This window comes from Bombus pascuorum, chromosome 7, assembly GCF_905332965.1.
Source record: "Bombus pascuorum chromosome 7, iyBomPasc1.1, whole genome shotgun sequence".
Lineage (NCBI taxonomy): Eukaryota > Metazoa > Arthropoda > Insecta > Hymenoptera > Apidae > Bombus > Bombus pascuorum.
In genome coordinates, this window is record NC_083494.1 from 14375582 (window position 1) to 14395446 (window position 19865).

At 31.5% G+C, this 19865-nt stretch overlaps 4 protein-coding genes and 1 long non-coding RNA gene across 9 annotated transcripts; 3 read left to right on the forward strand and 2 right to left on the reverse strand.

The window, feature by feature from the left end:
- Nucleotides 1-345: 345 nt before the first annotated feature.
- Nucleotides 346-1694, reverse strand: LOC132908962 (cyclin-dependent kinase 2-interacting protein-like). Its single transcript, XM_060963452.1, has 4 exons — nt 1261-1694; nt 943-1166; nt 755-863; nt 346-670 (listed from the first exon to the last, which is right to left on the reverse strand). The coding sequence occupies exons 1-4, from the start codon at nt 1289-1291 to the stop codon at nt 474-476; spliced, it is 561 nt and encodes a 186-aa protein (XP_060819435.1). The 5' UTR covers nt 1292-1694; the 3' UTR covers nt 346-473.
- Nucleotides 1695-2671: 977 nt separating this feature from the next.
- Nucleotides 2672-14142, forward strand: LOC132909319 (uncharacterized). Of its 5 annotated transcripts, XM_060964092.1 has the most exons (6): nt 2672-3441; nt 4775-4967; nt 10156-10293; nt 12064-12509; nt 12991-13156; nt 13352-14142. In XM_060964092.1, exons 2-6 carry the CDS (start codon nt 4965-4967, stop codon nt 13454-13456), a joined length of 858 nt encoding a protein of 285 aa, XP_060820075.1. In that variant the 5' UTR covers nt 2672-3441; nt 4775-4964; the 3' UTR covers nt 13457-14142. The 5 variants fall into 5 exon arrangements, with proteins under 5 accessions (XP_060820075.1, XP_060820074.1, XP_060820077.1 ...); XM_060964091.1 differs by lacking the exon at nt 4775-4967 and having other exon boundaries at nt 2673-3441; XM_060964094.1 differs by lacking the exons at nt 2672-3441; nt 4775-4967 and adding an exon at nt 7970-8080.
- A 437-nt stretch (nt 14143-14579) lies between these two features.
- LOC132909293 (tetratricopeptide repeat protein 27) lies at nt 14580-17707 on the forward strand. The gene is made up of 8 exons (XM_060964048.1): nt 14580-14797; nt 14916-15771; nt 15853-15919; nt 15978-16310; nt 16387-16560; nt 16644-16796; nt 16885-17046; nt 17140-17707. Exons 1-8 carry the CDS (start codon nt 14719-14721, stop codon nt 17701-17703), a joined length of 2388 nt encoding a protein of 795 aa, XP_060820031.1. The 5' UTR covers nt 14580-14718; the 3' UTR covers nt 17704-17707.
- Nucleotides 16520-18097, reverse strand: LOC132909337 (uncharacterized). The gene is made up of 3 exons (XR_009658522.1): nt 17960-18097; nt 17355-17530; nt 16520-17254 (listed from the first exon to the last, which is right to left on the reverse strand). It is a non-coding gene; the product is annotated as an uncharacterized LOC132909337 (long non-coding RNA).
- A 2-nt stretch (nt 18098-18099) lies between these two features.
- Nucleotides 18100-19455, forward strand: LOC132909321 (3-oxoacyl-[acyl-carrier-protein] reductase FabG-like). The gene is made up of 4 exons (XM_060964101.1): nt 18100-18248; nt 18386-18702; nt 18791-18992; nt 19058-19455. The coding sequence occupies exons 2-4, from the start codon at nt 18386-18388 to the stop codon at nt 19298-19300; spliced, it is 762 nt and encodes a 253-aa protein (XP_060820084.1). The 5' UTR covers nt 18100-18248; the 3' UTR covers nt 19301-19455.
- Nucleotides 19456-19865: the final 410 nt, after the last annotated feature.

Here is a 19865-nt window from a genome sequence, read left to right on the forward strand (position 1 = left end):
AATAATGTATTATACATATATAAGAAGTTATTGATATAATTAAAAATTAATGGAACTAACATTAGAAATACTAATCAGAATATAATTAATCATAAAATTTTGCATTAATTTTGCAGGTTCAATTCCCTGTATCTATAGATACATATTCTAGAATCTGCATTTTTAAGCAAATTTCTAGTATATTTATATTTATCTATATTCATATTAATTCTTTGTGATCTCAGGTACCAATTGTAAACAGAATTTCATAATTCACTTTAGATTTGGACTATATATTTCAATTTGATATATTTCGTTTTGTGAAATCATACAAATGGTATTTGGAAAGCCACAAATAACTGATCATTCTGTTAATCTTTGTTTTATTTCAGTAGTTGTAACTTATGATATAATACAAAAAATAATTATTGTAAACATTGAATTGTTTTTGAAATAGAAAAATACTTACCAAAATTTATATCACCAATAATTAATTACCTATGTCCACTCTCTATTAACATTGATTCTAAGACTGTTGTTAGATTTTCTGGTAATAATGGTTGATGCACCCAACTAGCAAGGAACAACATTTTCCAAGATTCTGTATAATAATGCGCTGTATCTTCCAAAATTGCACGCTTCACTTTTGCTTCATTGGAATATATACTAAATATTGATTCTGCAACTTGTCCTAAAATTAACATAATCTTATAAAATAGATTAATTATAAAAATATACTAATTTTTATAGATAAAATATAATTGTGTATTTTTACCAAATTTTGAACTGGGCCATGTTGTAAATAACTTGTCCTTGCTAGTTTCTAAAGAAGCTGTTATTTTCATCTGTTGTTCAATCCGAGCAAAATTTTTTACAATGTCGTCCTAAAAAGTAATATTATAATAAAAATATCTTTATGACAATAATATTAAATAAAGAATAATCATGTAAAAAGCGCATTACCAATCCATCACAAACAATTTCCAATTTATCACATTGTTCTTGCAAAATTTCAGAATAAGATTCATCTTGTTTCGCTTGAGTTATGTTATTTAGTAATGTTACTCCTTCTAAATGAAGTGTATTCCAAATTTGTATATTTTTATGAATATCTGCAATTAAATCTCGTATATGGCGAGCAGAACCTGTTAAATTTCTTCCTTGTGTTGATTTTGTATGTGTAAGTTCTGTAATATGTATTCAATAAAACATGTTTTGTACTCTATGTGCATTATATGCATTGCTTAAAAATTAATATATTAAAAATATTGAACTACTTACTATTAACTGGGGAGAATTGTCCTTTACTCATTATTTGTATATGACACTCTTGGCACAGTCCATTACAATTGAACTTTTATGCAAATATACATTAATACAATAAGTCGAAAAATGGTGAATACTTAATAATCTTATATTTAAATGAAAAATATACTTATTGTTAATATAATTATAATTATTATTATAATATAATAATAAATTTGTTCATTTATTGATTAATTTAAAATACGTAATTCTTACGGGTATAAAATCTCATGCAACAGCAGAGAATGTCTGTACTGTTTGTACTTATTTACATATGTAAGTATATAAGATCATTTCTCAAATTGTATGAATACTCGTCAAATGTAAAACATAAAAATCACACACTTTTTATTGGCAAAACTTAATGTATAAGAATTTCAAACATTATCTCATTGGTTATTATTATAAAATAGAATATTTTAAAAGGGAAATATCCAGTGGCAATAACGTTTCCGTTCAATTCCTAACGGACCATTTACAAAAAACATAAGTATGTGATAAGTAAAAATTGAAGATTTTTAATAACATTTTAGATATAATATAATCTTATTAATTTTATGAAATATTACATAAACTCATTAATCATATTTGCCCCTAAATCTGTTACAAAAATTATAAATAATTCACCTTGAATTTAAAAAATGTTAAACCGAAGGATACAGATGGCGCGCGCGATATAGCATATGCTCAATTATGCGGTAAAATCAAATTTAAAACAGTTTGTGTAATCTTTTATCAACATAAAAATACCTTTATATCACAATGTTATTATTATTTGTGCCTATTATAGCGAGGTTTAAAGCCTAATACAATCTTTGGTTATATAAGTGCAAGTTTACTACAATTGTAGTTGCTTTTTAGCTTATTACAAATATTATGATTTAATTGTAATTTTTATATTTCAATGTAAGGGGAAAAGACTAATACCAGTTTAAATTCCACCAAGATTTAATCTTAAATACCCTGTATGCCATACCATATCTTATATACTATTAAAAAGGAATTGAAGACTCAATTGTTATAAACATGTAAAACTTTATTTAAATAAAATTGAAAATAATCATGTAAACATAAATTTTACTGAATAATAATACGATACTTTCTTTAATTGAACAAACAATTGTCCAATCATTTACATTAGGAAAGTAATTATCATTATTATTCATTATATTCGTCATATTTCTAGGAAAAATACCTGTGCGACGTAAAAATAAACACCGGGTTATAACATTTTAGTCGTTTCAGATAAAACCAGGAAAAACAAGAGAGGAAATAAAAACGACATCACATGGTGAATAGAATGGAAATTGCGAAAGTGTATATTTACACATGATAAGCCGAAAAGTGATTTGTATCAGATGCAGCGCGGTTCGACTCTGTTGCTTTTGTTCGGAGAACGGGTCGGGGAACAAGGTCACGCAGGTAAAATGGCAGTCGCCGAACGGAGTTCAGCCGTGTTTCAATCATAAGCTCGCGGTTTTGGAAATTACAGGAGCAACCGGGTAAAGAAGAAGAATGGAACGTGCTCGAAAAATTAGTTTCGAAAGCAAAGTCTAGCGAGTGTCGTTGTCGCGTCTCGCAATAATATACACCGGCTTCTTGTCGTGTTTCCTCTCGACCAATCTGGTTAGCTGTACTCTGAGAGTCTCGAGTCGCCGTGGCAAACGCGATTCACACTCTCGCATCTCATAGATCACGCGAGATCCTCTTCGGGTGTTGGGTTGGAAATTATCTGAAGGGAATCGATCGAGCACGACGAAGCTTTCGAGTTACGGTTCCACGCCACGGATCGAAGAGAATTCGGCTTGGTGCGGTGGTCGTAGTCGAAGCCGGATCAACTCTCAAAAGCAGTCGTCGACGAAGAAGAGATCGGTTCGATTTTTTCGGGATCGAAGAAATTTCAATCCGGCAGATTTCCTTGCAACTTTTACGCTTTTATCGGCGGGTACACGGTGAAAAGAAAAAAAAAAAAAAGAGATCCGACGATGTGACGTAACTGCGCGGCATGATAATAGATACGAACGTAAACCACCTGCGTCCACGATCAGATAAACGGACCGAATTCGAGTTCGGCAAGCAGAAAGAACACGTCCGACAAAGGATTTAGTGTTTGACCTTCGCTGAGAAATCCTGTCGGCAGCAACAATGAAAATGGAGGTAAGTTTAGTGTACACGCGTATGAATAAGAAATTGAGCGTGAAAGAGCAAAATCTTATTGTCATATTATCGTACTACGTATCTTGCTATCAAAACGTACTATTTATATCGCCAGTCGTATAAGTATTAGAACACTTGCTCGTTACATTCATTGGGACGGTCTAACAAATTGTACTTCGTTTAGTACTTATTGTAAAACTTTATTGTAATATTTATAAAAATGTAACTGGAAAATAAGAATAGTGAAATATCAGAAAATGTTCTAATACTTATGGCCGGTAGTGTACGTGAGAATCAACGGTGTAGAATTGACCTTTTTCCATTGTGTCAGAACAGATTAACATCTGACGCGTAGATCCTATTGTATCGATATTTTTCTATGGTAGAAGTTACCGTACGAATTGATCAACACAGCGGTACTTTTAAACGACGATCGAGCAGGGAAACGTCAATGGGATTCCCGATTTCTCTCGCGAGCGCTGATATATACGACTCATTACCGATCGCAAAGTGTCTCTTATTCCAAATGAGTCAATGAATTAATTGTTCGAGAAAGTATCTTGGAAAAGATGTCACGATACTCGATGTCGTTTAGTCGGGCAATTTTAACAGAATCGTTCCATGTCGCTCGAAAGCGGTTTATCCAAATGAAAAATGCGTGAATTCACACGTGTCAGCGTGTTGCTCTCGAAAGACTGGTTGGACGACTATTCAAATCAGCTCGTACGCGATTTTTGAACGTGAGTAGCTCGATTCACGCTTTCTCACTGGAAAGTCGATTTTCTTCATTCTGATAACTTAAATGTGAAAGATTATACCTTCTTGATAATCGGTTCGACATCATCCGGATCCGACATCATCGATATCATAATCTGTAAAATATTTTAATAGTATAATTAAATTCAAAGCCGTTGTTCTATTCAGATTCGTTTAGATTGAAATATCCTTGATTACTCGTGGAACAGAGTAACAGAAAAATTTAGCTTAATCTTTTTATTCTTATTTTCATGTTTCGTTTTTTTAGTTTTTTTTTTTAAATATTTATAAAGAAATATTCATATATCGAATTAAGCAATAAAGTTGATAGCATAAATGTAACCATTTGAGATAAGGTAGAACAATAGTAATTACAAACTATTCATTAAGCGAGCGTTAAAATAGAATTCAATTCAATTCTCTCGTCATTTCATTATTTCCCTTCTCTATTTTCTTTATTCTTTATTCTTTCATTATTTTTCATTTTATACGTTCTTAAGATTACGTAGTACTGGATTCTACGAGAAGTTTTTAATGTTTTTATTATGACATTTTACCAACTATTGAAATATTTCAGATGTTTCTAACGCGTTATCGGATATCGTGAAAGAAGCTTTCAGTCGAGGACGGTGGTTAACACCGGTGACGAGATTGTGGACAAATGTAATTCAAATGCAAACTGTCGAGAGATAGTTGGCAACTCGCGGTTGCACTTGCACGCGTTCACGGAGGAACCGGTATCGTGCATCTTTCGACGTGCGTATATAATGGTATGGCTCACGAAAGTATTTGTACACTTATTGTAAAAATCCTTTATGTGTATGCATTACACGAGTTATATAAAACATTTTAAAATTTCATGAGTACTTTAATAAGACACAATTGGCATGAAATCAAAAGAATAATTATATTGGTAAAATTTGGAGCAGATCTGGTATAATATGAGGATCACAAAAAAAAAACACATGATAAGTACATTTCTGTTGGCTTCCTGATTTTAGCGCTACTTTACGATTAGACAGTATGACTCTAATGACATACAATGGCAAGAAAAAGTATTTATACGTATCTTCTTTCTAACGAAACTTCTTTTTTGTCGACCTTTATATATATATTTCATTTGTGCATAGTATCATATTTTTTTAGTCATACGATATTACTATTAAACGATGCAAAATTTTAAATACTTGGACTTAATTAATTACTATGTAAAATAATAACGAATATAATGCTTTGTACAATGCTTTTTGTCAAATTGGCAATTCAAATAAAAACAACTTGACAGGTTCAAAGATATAGATATGTAAGTCTTTTAAAAATAGAAGATAAGCTGATGGAGTTTTGTAGAAACTAAAAATATAATTATTAAAACAAGCATTATTTCAATACTACGATGAATAATGCTTTGGAAGAACATATGTTTAACTTTAGAACCGAACAGAAGGATAAAAAATGTAGATATTTTTGTCCCGTAGTATGTCGCCTTCGTATTTAATAACGATTAAATTTCTACCAGTGTTTGAATACTTTCGTGAGCTATTGTATGCACGATTTTTTACACGCGACGAATCATGTAGCCCGCGATCGAACACGAGACAAGAACATTCCACGTTGTTCCCGTAAATTGGCCGCGCTTTGAATGCTTATTAATTTCCGCGGGGCGTAATTATCACGCACGAGAAGTATCGTACGGTGTCCGTTGCGTTTCTCAACGGCATCGATGCTGTTTAATTTAATTACATATAAGGTATGTGGGTCGTCGTTGGACGTAGCACGGTTAGTCTCGTTTCTAAAGATCGACAGATGTTTGAACGTCAGGTATATGAAAAATTGAAACAGCTGTTGCGCTTTCAGCGATCTTGATGATAATACCATTAATACTATTCGAGAAACGCGATGGTGCAACGCGATGCATTTGTTCTCTGTCGCATGTCGTTCACGTTTTTGAAGTCTATTCAGCGTTAGAAACTTTCAGAATTTTGTAGGTTTACATAGGCATACGTGTACGGTGCATATTAACGGGAATACATAAGAAGTGTATAACGACGATTATTAGACATTCTTAGATTTTCGCTGACGATCGTAGAATGAAAAATATCCTTTAATCTATAATTCAAGAGAACTCTACAAATTGATTTCCTAACTAAAAATTTCGCAGCGATAAATCATAGGAGCAATCGTCCGTAGATGCTTAAGTTAATTATGTATTCCGAATGAGAATCACGGAGTCAGTAGGGTCAGTGAGAGATTTTCACCAGCAAAATAAGATCCGCGTACGCCGACAATTTATTAACAGGTTATCCTCGATCTTGTATCGACCTCGAAATTTATTATCCTTCGACGAAATCGAGCGTGCATCAGCAGAGAGGAATTTTAAGTCGGCCAATCGATACGGATGAAAACGACGACGGGGGGTTACGTCGCCGAGAAGGAAGGAGAGGCAGGAAGATGATCGGTGGCCCATTTTTTTAGAAAGGAAACAGGCACGGGTTACAGTTAAGCAGCCGTGCTAGCCGCCGCTGTTCAGTTTTCAATGAGCAGCATTCCAGACGGTCGGCCAAGCTACAGCTGCTCACCTGGAAACCCTTCAACAAACTCGTTTCAGTAATATTCGGTTCCTACGCGGAAGTGCGGGCGAAACACCTGAGCGAGTTTGCTTCCTTCTGCGAGCCGCGAAAGAGCCGACCCTCTATCCTTCCGTTCTCGGACAGAAGGACATGGCAATAAGTCGCGCGTAATCCGCAGCAAGAGCTAGATTCGAAGGATCTGGCCTATCGCGACGATCCAGTGATTGATCGACCAAGTTCCATTGTCCCGGAGGTTGGGATGAAACTGTGAAATCGTACGTTACGACCGACGAAAAGGTTCTTTTCGTTTCTAATTGCGAACGCGTGTTTTCCCTTGCGATCTGCATTCAAAGAGATCGTTCCTTCACTCGTGGGATCTGTCGAAATGATAAAAACGATGGAGGGAAATTCTCTAAATTTCTAGAATGAAACACTGGCTTTGATTTTTGTCTACTGTTTGAATGATCGTTCATTGATTGATTTAATCTCTTGACAGTGTGATGAAATGACGAAGAATTTGAAATGAACGATTTTGAGACACCCTTCCAATTTTTCTATTGGAAATAAATATTAATAATCGGGTTACGTGTAACGATTAACATTGTTACGGTTTTTATACATTTATAGGAAATTCAAAGGTACAAGAGCGCATAGAATGCACATGAAAAATATGTAAAAATATCCAAAGTGTATATTATTACATCTAGTTTGTAAGCGAAAGAAATCTTCGCGCGTTTCTTCACGTGCGTTCATAAAAATATAAATTTACATAAACATCCGCAGTTTAACGATATGTCGCTCAGATCTGAAATTTATAATACTGTATTGTTGCCTAAGATTTTCTTATAGTGTACCGTGAATGAATCTAAAACAATATACGATAATCGCTATATTACATCTGTGCCTTTTTTTCTAAAGGTAATTATTTGTAGTATTAAGCGAAATCCCGATATGTCATAAAAAGAAATCTACAATATAAATTGTACACATATAACTTTCTGTTATATCAAATATGATATCTTTAGATATATGGATATTGTTATCGCCGCATTATCGAGGTGCCTGAGTCATAGAAAATGGTCATCAAAGTAACATCCGTTTCGCGTTGTCATCGAACGATCTGTCGATCGGCAACAAAATCGACCTTGGTTTCGATCCGAGGATCTCCATTTAAAGGGTTACGATGTTTCCAATTAAAATCCACGTCCACCCATAAAAATCGATTGTAAACGAGTGGATGAAGCTTTTGTTTCGTGGTGGCCGCAGTGTAGAATCAAAGGGCAGTTATCGGTCGCGATACCAATTGATAAAATCCGGTTAAGTATAGTTAGATAAAGTATTGAATTCCTCAGGCGTATGCCGCAACAAAATCGTTAGACTATTCGCATTGTTTCGCATTATCGTCGAACATCGCGAGATTCAGTAAGCTGGAAAAGCGATTCTGGTTTTATAACGCGTTAAATAACATGGGAAAGAACTAGGTAATACAGTGCCACGCGTTGTACATTGATTACGATTTGATTAAGGAATTGATTAACGAACACGAGAAATGTGTTTTCTACTTTTTCTTATTTAGCCGAGTGAAGTGAGTGTAAAAAAAAAAGATGCTGAATAAGGAATAACGTTCGCTTGTTTTTCTTTCATTCTTTTTAATGAAAGTATAAAACGTGTCTGAAACATACACGTTGTTGTTGAAATGTGATTTTACAAAACTACGGATTGTCGATCTACAGTAATTTTGTTCTTTATAAAATCACCGTATGCGTAATAAAATAATATAACGTGATAAAATTGATCTTGGAAAGTCAACGGGTTCGTGCAATTTTATATTTCTGTGAACGTAATTAAGAAGGTGCTTTGCATATCTTATAGATCTTTGTTTATGATATCCATTCGATGCATTTTTGAGTCACTAAATTTTCCATAAATACATAAAAATCCGTAGTCTAACAATAATAAATTAAAACTCATAATTATCAAAGTTTATGGAACTGTATTGTTATACGCGAGCTCTTTAATCTCAGCATATTTAATATCGAGAATAATGAGAGAGATAAACATTTTTCTAAACTTTTTTATTCTTTTAAAATCCGAAATCTACCTCAAGTTTGTTAATTGACGATTTAAATTTATAACTCGCTGATTCGATTCCACGAAGACCACCGTGTGCACAGCAAGTTCTGCTACTAGCCATTAATTTGCCATTACATGGCACGCTTTGCTAAAATTCACGTACTGTTATTTACAAATTGACAAAAGTGCCTGAATACTTATTCAATATATGTTTAAAGAATTACGAAAGCACGAGTAACGCGGAAACAATAACAGCCCGTTAAATAGCGTACGTAAAACAAGATCGATCCATTTCGTTCGATGTAGCTTGTGCAAACAAGCCACGTTAGTGGTGCACGTTCGTTCTCGTACAGAAAACCTGATTAGCTTCTCTAAGAGCATACTATAAAAATTTTGATAGATCGTACCGACGAAGTGAAGAGAGCAGAACGGGTTAATCGTATGGCAGTCGTGTTCAACTAGTTTTCTGGAATTCGCTTCCCGTTAGCGAGACGATCGACACGAGGTAGTCTGGAACTTGATTCGTCTCGTGGTTTGTATTCTTTTTTTTTTCCTGTTTCTCACTGGTTTTTTCTCGTATCCTTCGCCCGCATGAAAATCGAGGATCGCGACTAGTGCAATAGGAAGGTTCGTAAACCGCGGAGGCGTTCAGAGACCGGTATTTAAACTGGTCACACGGTTCATGTTGAAATTGGAATCGAGGGTCAGGTTGCGCCATCATTAATTTAACAATCTGAAAACACCGGTTACTATAATTACGCGAGCCAGCATGAATGCAACCGCGTCCGTCGTGAGGTAGAATTAAAGAGAATCCTCGACTGGAAAAATGTGGAAACGCGGAGTATTCCACGACTTGCTCATCCATCAAAGTCTGCCTCGCGCTTGACATTACGGAAACATGCGTCGAATCGAGTTAAATCAACGGAAGAGAGAACAATTTTAAAAAACGTTTTTCGATATTTTTTTAGCGATTTTAAGCTCTTTGTGATTCTTCGAGTTTCGATCGTGTTCTTATTAGTACGTTGCGCTTCGTTCCGATGAAGATTTTGCGTCTTGATGTCATTATTTGCAATAGCAAAATCTTCATTTTCAGGTCCGTCCTGAAAAAGCGAACAACGACGGATCAATAAAAACACAATTGAAACTCAAAGAATCACAAATGTATCATTATTCGTCCTTTTAACTTTCGATTTGTAATCTTTCTGCTTTTTCTTTTTATTTGAAAGACACAGTTTTTTTTTTTTTGTCAATTTGTTTTTAATTCTCTATGGTTTTATCTGTAAAAGATGGAATTGAAGGTGATACCATTTCGTTGCAGGCGGAGCATAGGTTGGAGCAGCTGAAGAAGGCGACGGACAGAATACAGAAGGAGATCGAAGAGGTCACGGAGAGGGAGCACGAGCTGAGAAACGTGGGTAGCATTAAAACCACGTCCCACGAGACGGTGGATTCCAAGGTATGCTTAAAACTGCACGTATATGTATATACGTGTGTGTTACGTGTACATATGTACATTCGTGTCGACCATGCTCAAGGTCGTTGAACGAAAGAAAGAAAGAGTAAATGCCTGCGTAGTCCTTATAGGGACGAAACGCATCGGACGGTTGTGATGTCCGTGAGCGACGAGGACGATTATACACGCACTTACTGATTTAATGATTCATCACGTAACGCACTGTTTCAATCTTGTTACGGACGTGATGGGAATTCATCGATGAAAAATTAGATCTTGCGCCGCAAACTTAGAAGAAATGCTGTTTCAATGAAAATTTTTGTTAAAACAAGTTCTACGTTGTAAAAATATTATACAATGGCTCGCGAAAATATTTGAACATTTACCATGGAAAATTTTAGTATGTCCCTCTTACTATTATTTTTATGTACAAAATTTATATACATATATTGTCAGCGTTATATAAAATACTTTGGAATTTCATTAATATTGTAATGACACGACTGTCGTGATTGATAAAATTTATATTAATAAAATTTGAAACAAACTTGGAGATGTATATAGACTTTACGAGATATTTAGTACAAACATGTATTTAGTAAAAAATTAATATACAACCTGGATATTCATTTTAAACATATAATAAGTGTAAAAAGTGGTCCCACTAGGTATCGAGGCCCATTGTATAGCTATTCAATACTTTAATTGTATTAAGTATCTTCGTGATCTCTACGAAATAGATATTTACACCAATACATATAGATATACTGTTGGTAGAATTTTAAAATACAGAAAGTAGAAATACTGATAAGCGATCAAAGTTACACATTTGTTTAATGACTTACACAGTTAACCCGAAACGGGTCAATCGTTTCTGCCTTTTATCTCCAGAAGATAAAAATAAACCATGATAGAAATTAGTAAATGACATTTATATACTATTGTACATTATATACTGCAAATGTTTGTGAGTCGAATAAATTCTAATTTTATCATTAATTATACTTACTAAGTGCCTGAGATGAAATATAGCGTGTTCTCGAAGTAACTTTATATGCAAAATATTCTGTGGACAGAGCAGAGTCAATCAAGTATAATAGTTTATTTTTATATTTATAGTGAGTACGTTTAAGCAGAACGGAACTAACGAGGATCGTGAGCCAACGTCATACTCTTTCGTTCGCCAAAATCGTGGCACGCTTTCGATAATGGAAACAGATGCGCGATCGCCAGATTAATAATAATCTCGGCATGATCGCGCGATTTTCTATACTTTACGCTAATTAATTAGCAGCAGGCGTGCGAAGTAATTGCTACAGGACGCGAGAGTGTGCACATTTATTTCGCAAACAGCAAGTTGCATTCGGTTTTCGTAACGCAGTCAGGCCACGATTTCGATGAAAATATCTTATCTGCCGATATGTTAAAGTTAATCCAATGCCATTTTCCGTAAAACAGCCATTTTTTTGCTCTTGACGTGACTATTATGTCGTACTGATAATAATGATTAAAAATGTAGCTCTCGTATAATTTGCGCTTGCTAAATAATCTAAAGTGTGTTGCAAAGGTCGCTATACTTTTGTTCTTAAAGATAATGCGATGTTATTTTGAATACGCTCGTTCTCTATTTGCAAATAGATTGTCGCGTGACTAAATTTTTACAACATTACCATTACTCCTTCTTTTTTTTAATCGGAATTATCTTCATTTTGAATTGTAACAAATTCAAAACCAATGTAATAACAATTTTCCCAATTTAATAATGTACAACAGGTGCGTCGCATGCCACAAGCTTTGGCCTCGGGAAAATTGAAGAGGACAACGTCCACGCCACAAATTCTGGAAGCAGTCAACCTTACACCGTCTACGCCTACCTTAACGCCAAAGATGACGAATGGAGTCATATCCAGTCGCACCACTCCGACACCTCTGCGTTTTGCAACGGCACCTAGTCAGAAAGGGCTGATGCACAGGTTTCTGGCGACTAGGGGGAAAATATACAAACCAAAATCTGCAGGTAACGACGCGCTAACACCACCCATGGCACCCAGTATCACGCTCAATCCGCTGAGCATCAAGGCTTTCAATAGAAGTCTGGAAATTCAACTCGAACCAGATGATGAGCCCAAGAAGCCTCCCGTTAGGAAGGGATACGTCCCTGTGGAAGAAAAAATTCAAAAAGAATTACATGAGATGAAAGAGAGAGAAAACGAGCTTAGGTAATATGTTTATTTTTAATTTTATTTTACTTTTATAATGATTAATGTATTCATAGCTATTATTTAAGCTGTTCAGAGGTCAACCCTATAAGTTGAAAAGTACACAAAAATGACGATGTTATAAATATTGTTTTTCATTTTTTTAAGATTAGAATTTAGAATTAGAATTTACTATTATTTACATCATCTTCTTGCGATGAATGAAGTCACTTGTACCTTGACAATTGAATATTAATCGCGTACTTGTATAGTGAAATTAAGAAAGCGAATAGAAAATGGAGTTGATAAATGACAAGTTATAGATATTTTAAATGTTATTGTTTTAAGAACTGTAACTAATATGATTGATAATTTAATGTCATTTTCAATCATACATTATTATCGGATTAAGTGTATTTTTGAGGTAAATTATTATGATTAATAGTAATAATTTATACGTTTTTCATTTCACGATGTAACAAGCAATTACATACATTTTTAGATTAATGCGGTCTCAAATGTTGGCCAAGTCTCAACCAAATCTTTTGGACATTGGAAATGATAACGATTCCGATATCTATGATGGTTCAAGTTCGTTAAGAAGCGGTACCTCGACAAATACTTTAAATGAGGATGAAATAGAAAAAGAAGCTAAAGGAAAACACAAGGTATTGCCAGTTCTTTTAAAAAGTTCGAATATGTTAATTATTATTAATCAAATGTATATAGCATATTTAATATATGTGTTTGTCGATAATTAATTATTTGTTTTCATCAAGTATTGGAATGGATTATTACGTATAGATGCGTGTGTTCATATTTTCAAACGACGATGACTTACTAATCTTTATTTAATTCTATAGCCAAATCCACGACGTAGGAGCACTCTCATCGCACAGTGGGAAAATTTGATAGCTGCAAAAAAGGAGTCTAATGACAATAACAACGAGAGCGATCTAAATTTTTAAAAAATTTCACCACCTTGTAAAAAATAAGTAATCAACGTTTATCCTCGTCTTAATATTATTCCTTTTAAGTACTCAAATCATTTAAGTGAATGGTATGAGCCTTAAAGTGTGCTGCAACACTTTTAGTATTTCAAGCACACATATGTATATTTCAGGTTAATATATATTGCTGGTTTTATTCACTTTTTCAGTTTTCAAATTAATTTATTTAATGTTACGATAAATATTTATTCAAAAGTAAAACATTTACCTGATTAAACATATATTATATTTAATGTCTTTTTTGTTTCTTTTTTTTTTAATGTTTTCAGTATTAAGAAAAAGAATTATCAATAATGAAAAGAAAATTATCTTCCCTTTGTACGGGTCAACAAATATTATTAGTATTACAAGCATATATTTAATATATCCGCTTGTTAATTGTAATATATATACCTATTATTATATTATATAGACACATAAAAATGACTGAGAATTCCTAATTCTAAAGATTTCCTTTAACATGTGCTATATAATCGTTATTATAGGTCATATAAGCAAGATAATATGTATTATGTACTTAATCAATTGTAAAGAATAATTGTATTCAATTTACTTGCATATGTGATAGTATCGTTCCGATATAGTAATAATAAAAAAATAGTTTGTGCAACTATGTAATTAATAAGATACATATCTCAAAACTTTTTCTTGTATTTTTTTAATTATAAACAAAACACCTAAAATGTATTAAAAATATTTGTTTTGAACCACAATAAATATATAATAAATTTACATTTTTTTATATAGACATATTAAATTGTAAATATAGATAGTTCTTGATGAATGAACATTAATAAAAAAACTTAACATACCTACAATAAGTAGAATCATAACCTGGTCTGTACATTCATAAGATATAAGTAAAAATAGTAATATTTTTATACGTTTATTTATTATAACATATATTTATTAATTCTTTATTTTGTAGATACATCGTAGATAATTATATTTTGTTTGCTATGTCCAAGAATTGATAGAAGTAACTTTTTTATTATTTTTCATAATATTAATTTACAAACAATTAATTACATGTATGGAATACAATACATTAATAAATAACTTCATTACAATGTATTATAACATGTAATATAAAATGTATAAAACCTCTGTATTAAATATTTTTCTTATTTTGTGAATATCTGTATCGGTATAATTATTGACTTCCGATTGTGAATAATATGCAAGCTTTTCCACGTGTCGTCAAGTAACACGTCGCAGTAATGAATCTTTCAAATGCAAAAAAAGCAATAAATGAAGAAATCGAAATTTCATTATTAATAAATGTCGTTAACAATGAAGGTAAATGAATGATTTTGGAATATACGTATATGTTTATATATCGTATTAGGTTATATTCTCGGTCAATATATTTTGCTATAATCAAATTCTATTTTATATTTTATGTTACTTGTTTCAGGTCATAACCTGCCTATTTGTGTGCAACATATATTAAATGGAAATTATAAAGATGTCATAAATAATAAGTTATCTTCAAATCTAATTCAAGAGTTGAATAATAGCAATAATGTTTCAAAATTAATACATGACAATATAGAAAAAACAGACTCGCATGATTCTTGGCTATACACAGGCATAGCCTCTTTATTATATTTTATTCAACAGAATTGGACAGGTCCACAAATTGAAAAAGATACTGAATGGCAAAAAATTAATGAAGAGAATATACTTAGAAATTTATCATTACACGATGAATGTAATGCAAATGTTAAAATGTCAGACCTTCTTTACTTTTCTAAGATGATATTCTCAAATGAAATTCTACAAAATGCTTATAAAAGTTGTATATGGTGGTTATTTAGAACAAATCTTTTACATCAATTTATACTAAATGAAAGTTCCGGTACAATATTTGATGAGACTGAACATTTGATTCAGAAAATCAATGATTTGCAAATGTTGAAAGAAAATTTGTATTGCGAAACATTGTTTTATATTGAAGCCGCACAATTTTATTTTTATTATAGGAGAATTCAAAATTCAGAAAAATATGTTAAACTTGCTCAAAAAGGAGCGAAATTAAGCTTAAATCTTGAAGGTGCATTAGGTAAACGTACAAAATATCAAGAAGACAAGGCACAACTGTTTTTAGGAATAACTTTAGAAAAGGAACAGTTTCCTTCTAGATATTGTGAAAATTTACCAAAATCTTTGGATTTGAATGATGATATTAGATTAGAACATATTCAATTTTCAACAAATATAGAAAATACACAATTAGGAGCAGTAGAGGAAGCTATTATATTAGCAAAATAGTAAGAATATATTTTACATTTTTGTTATACTATATTTATAAAGCAAAACTCATATTTTATTTTAAATTTTACTTCTAATAGCATTCAATTACAGTTATCACAACCAAAGGATAAATTAACAGATGAAGAAGTAACGCCTTATTTATCTGTAAGTATTTTTGGCTTTTATATTTTTTATTTTCTTACCAAAGATTATTTTTTAATAGGTTGTGGTAAATAATACAAGAAATTGGTCCTTAAAAATAGCATCTCTATATCATCGGTGTTCTTTAGAATCTGAGGATAAACGAACTGTTGAACGATCAATGATACAAATGGAATATTTAATACATGAACTAAACAAGTCAAAAATCTGTGTTGCAAACAGAATGGACCTATTCTTTGCCAGTGGGCTTAAGCCAGTTTGGGCTTTAGAACAAATGTGGGCACAATTGATGCTAAGTGTTGGCTTAGTAAAGGGTGCTTTGGATATTTTTTTAAAGAGCAAACTATGGGAAGAAGCTATTGCTTGTTACAACATATTAGAGCTAAGACATAAAGTATACATTTTAGTTTATATAATTTCTTCTTAGCATACGTGAAACAAATAAATTTATACTTTATTTTTAATTTTAGGCAGCAGAAATTATTCAGCAAGAAATATCTAAAAAACCATCAGTTCAATTATGGTGCTTATTAGGTGATGCAACTCAAGAACCTAGTTGTTATGAAACAGCATGGGAACTATCTAATAAAAAAAGTAGTCGAGTTCAAAGACATTGGGGATTTTTTTATTTTGCCAAACAAAATGTGCGTACATAAATATAAGCTTGAAAAGTTTTCCCTTTTCTTAGTAATTTAATTAAATACATATATTATTTTTTATTTTTAAGTATGAGGAAGCTATACCACATTTAAAATTATCAGTTGAATTAAATAACATTCAAGAAAATGTTTGGATTAGACTTGGATTTGCTGCTTTACAAGTGAAAGATTGGAAACTGGCAGCAACAGCATATAAACGTTATTGCGCACTAGAGCAAACGGTTTGTATTAATATTTTCAATTATTAATTTGTTATGTAATAATATATATGAAGAATATATATTAAAGAATTTGGCAATTTAATTATAGACATTCGAGGCTTGGAATAATTTAGCCAAAGCTTATATAAAGCTAGGTGATAAAGTGAAAGCTTGGAAATCTCTTCAAGATGCTTTAAAGTGTAACTATGATCAATGGCAAGTTTGGGATAATTTAATGGTCGTTAGCATTGACTTAGGACATTTTTCAGAAGTACGAATATATAATATTAATAAAAATAAAATTTAACTCATCCCGAAAATCATATATCTTTTAACGATTTATGTCTTTTACACATTTTTCTAGGTAATTCGATGTTATCATCGTATTTTAGACTTGAAAAATCACCATTTAGATGTTCAAATTCTTGACATACTTACTGATGCTGTAGTAAACAATGTTAATGATTCAGATGGAAAGTCTGCACAAAAATTACTTCCAAAAGTTTTAGAATTATTTGGAAGAATTACTTCATTTATACCTAATAATTCTGATATTTGGAGAATGTATGGACAACTTACTTTTCTTAAAAAAACTGATATTGATAATGACAAAGCACTACACTATTTACATCAAGCACATCGTATTGCAGTATCAGATCCCAAATGGCTTTTACAAGAAGAATCAGTTCAGAAAGTATTACAATTGTGTTGTATGTTAGCAGAAATGTATTTGCAATATGTTCCCAATTGTGAACCTAAGAAAAAAAGAACACTGTTAGCAAGTGCAAAATTATCTCTTCAGGGAATTGTGAAAAAAGTTAAAGATAAAGAGTGGAATATTGAAAAGATTTGTACATCTGTAGAAAAAGTTGAAAAATATTTAAATATTGTAATAATTGAATTAGAAAAAATAAAATTGGCAAATTGAAGAATATATTTTATTTTTATTATATGCAAAATGATCGCATTATGTACTAATTTTTACTCGGAAAGTACAAAATTATATTGTAATATTATTGTATGTTAGCATTAATTAATTTTTAGGGAAATATAATTTAATAAATTTTGTTCAAAGTATTTTATGATTATTTCAAAAAATTACATATAGTCTTATGGAAGTTAAGTATTACGTTTGCTCTTATCACTTTTTTTTCACAATTTGAATAAATTATAAATTTACATACATTTAGATTCATGGATATTAAATCATAACTTTACACTGGAAATGTAAACTTTAAGATAGCCAAATTTAGGAGCATGCGATAGTATCCATGGTTGTAATCTATCTATAGTCGATTCGTAAAAATTCTACGTTAGGTTAATATCAAACGATGGCATGGCAACTATTTAGTCTTACTTCAATCTCGATCACGAGAACGTAAATCTAAGCAATATAAATAAATTATATAAATCAGTAAAATTTTATTAAAAAAACCTTATAATATATTAAATATATTTTACATATCAAGAAAGGTAAGTAATTATGGAAGTATTAAAAGTTTTTATATAAAAATATATAAAGCTTATGAATTACAGAAACTTTAGAGACTATAAGAATATTCATTTTTTAAAATAAAATTTACTTAACTGTAATTCATTACTTTTTTCAGATGGCATTTGCTGGGAAAGTTGTATTAATAACTGGAGCTAGTTCTGGCATTGGAGCAGCAACTGCTGTACAGTTTTCACAACTTGGTGCATTATTATCATTAACAGGTCGTAATATACAGAAATTAAATGAAGTCGCTGAACAATGTAAGTCTAACAAACCATTAATTGTAACTGGAGAACTAACTAATGAAAGTGATGTTGAAAATATTGTCAAATCCACTATTAAACATTATGGTAAACTGGATGTCCTAGTTAATAACGCTGGTATATTAGAAAATGGAGGCATAGAGAACACTTCATTAGAACAATATGACAGGTATAAGTCTATCATTTGTATATCTAGCTTAAATCAATAAAATTTAATCTTAATTTTATACAACATATTAAACATGTAAATATTTTAGAGTTTTCAACGTAAATGTACGTTCAATATATCATTTAACAATGTTGGCTGTTCCATATCTAGTAGAATCTAAAGGTAATATTGTGAATGTATCAAGTGTAGTTGGAATAAGATCCTTCTCAGGAGTTTTAGCATACAGTATGAGTAAATCAGCAATTGATCAATTCACACGATGTATAGCTCTTGATCTTGCACCAAAACAAGTACGTTTGATTTGAAAACTTATTAATTACAATAGTAGCTTTTATATTTAATCTTTAATTTATAGGTAAGGGTTAATGCCGTAAATCCTGGTGTAATAGTAACAAATCTTCATAGAAGTAGTGGAATGTCAGAAGATCAATTAAAAGCATTCTTTGCTAAGGGTAAAGAAACTCATGCACTTGGCAGAACAGGAGAACCTAGCGAGGTTGCAAAAGCAATTACATATTTGGCAAGTGACGATGCCAGCTTCACTACAGGTGTAACTTTATCTGTTGATGGAGGAAGACATGTCATGTGTCCTCGCTAAATTATATTTTATATATGGTGGAAATAATAATTTTATACCTTTTCAATCATAAATATGATAAAAGTTACATTCAACATTAATATATTGTATTCTTTTTAGAATATTTCTCATGTTAAAGAAGTTAACGTTTCTCAATAAATAAATAGTTTAAAATTGATTTCTTATTACATAATGCTCACAATGTATTAACCTATACTAATTACCACATTATTTGCTGACTTCTAAATATAGAACTATTAACTACTTGTTTAAATTGTGTTGTAATACCACAATAGAAAAACATAGCAAAATACTTTACTTTAATTATATTAAGACAAAAAATGATTTCAATATTGCTCAAATTGAAATAAGAAGATAATTGAATTTAAACACAAATAGAAGATTTTATTTTATAAATTTGCTTATATTTCTTTCAATGTTGATATTTTTGTTACTAACAAGCAAAAAATAAACAACTTCCAATAATTTGTTGTTCTCAGAGGAAATTGTAAGAACTAATTTATGTTATGATAATACAGAAGTAAAAAAAGTTACGCGTAGATAACACGTAACATGCGATAATTAT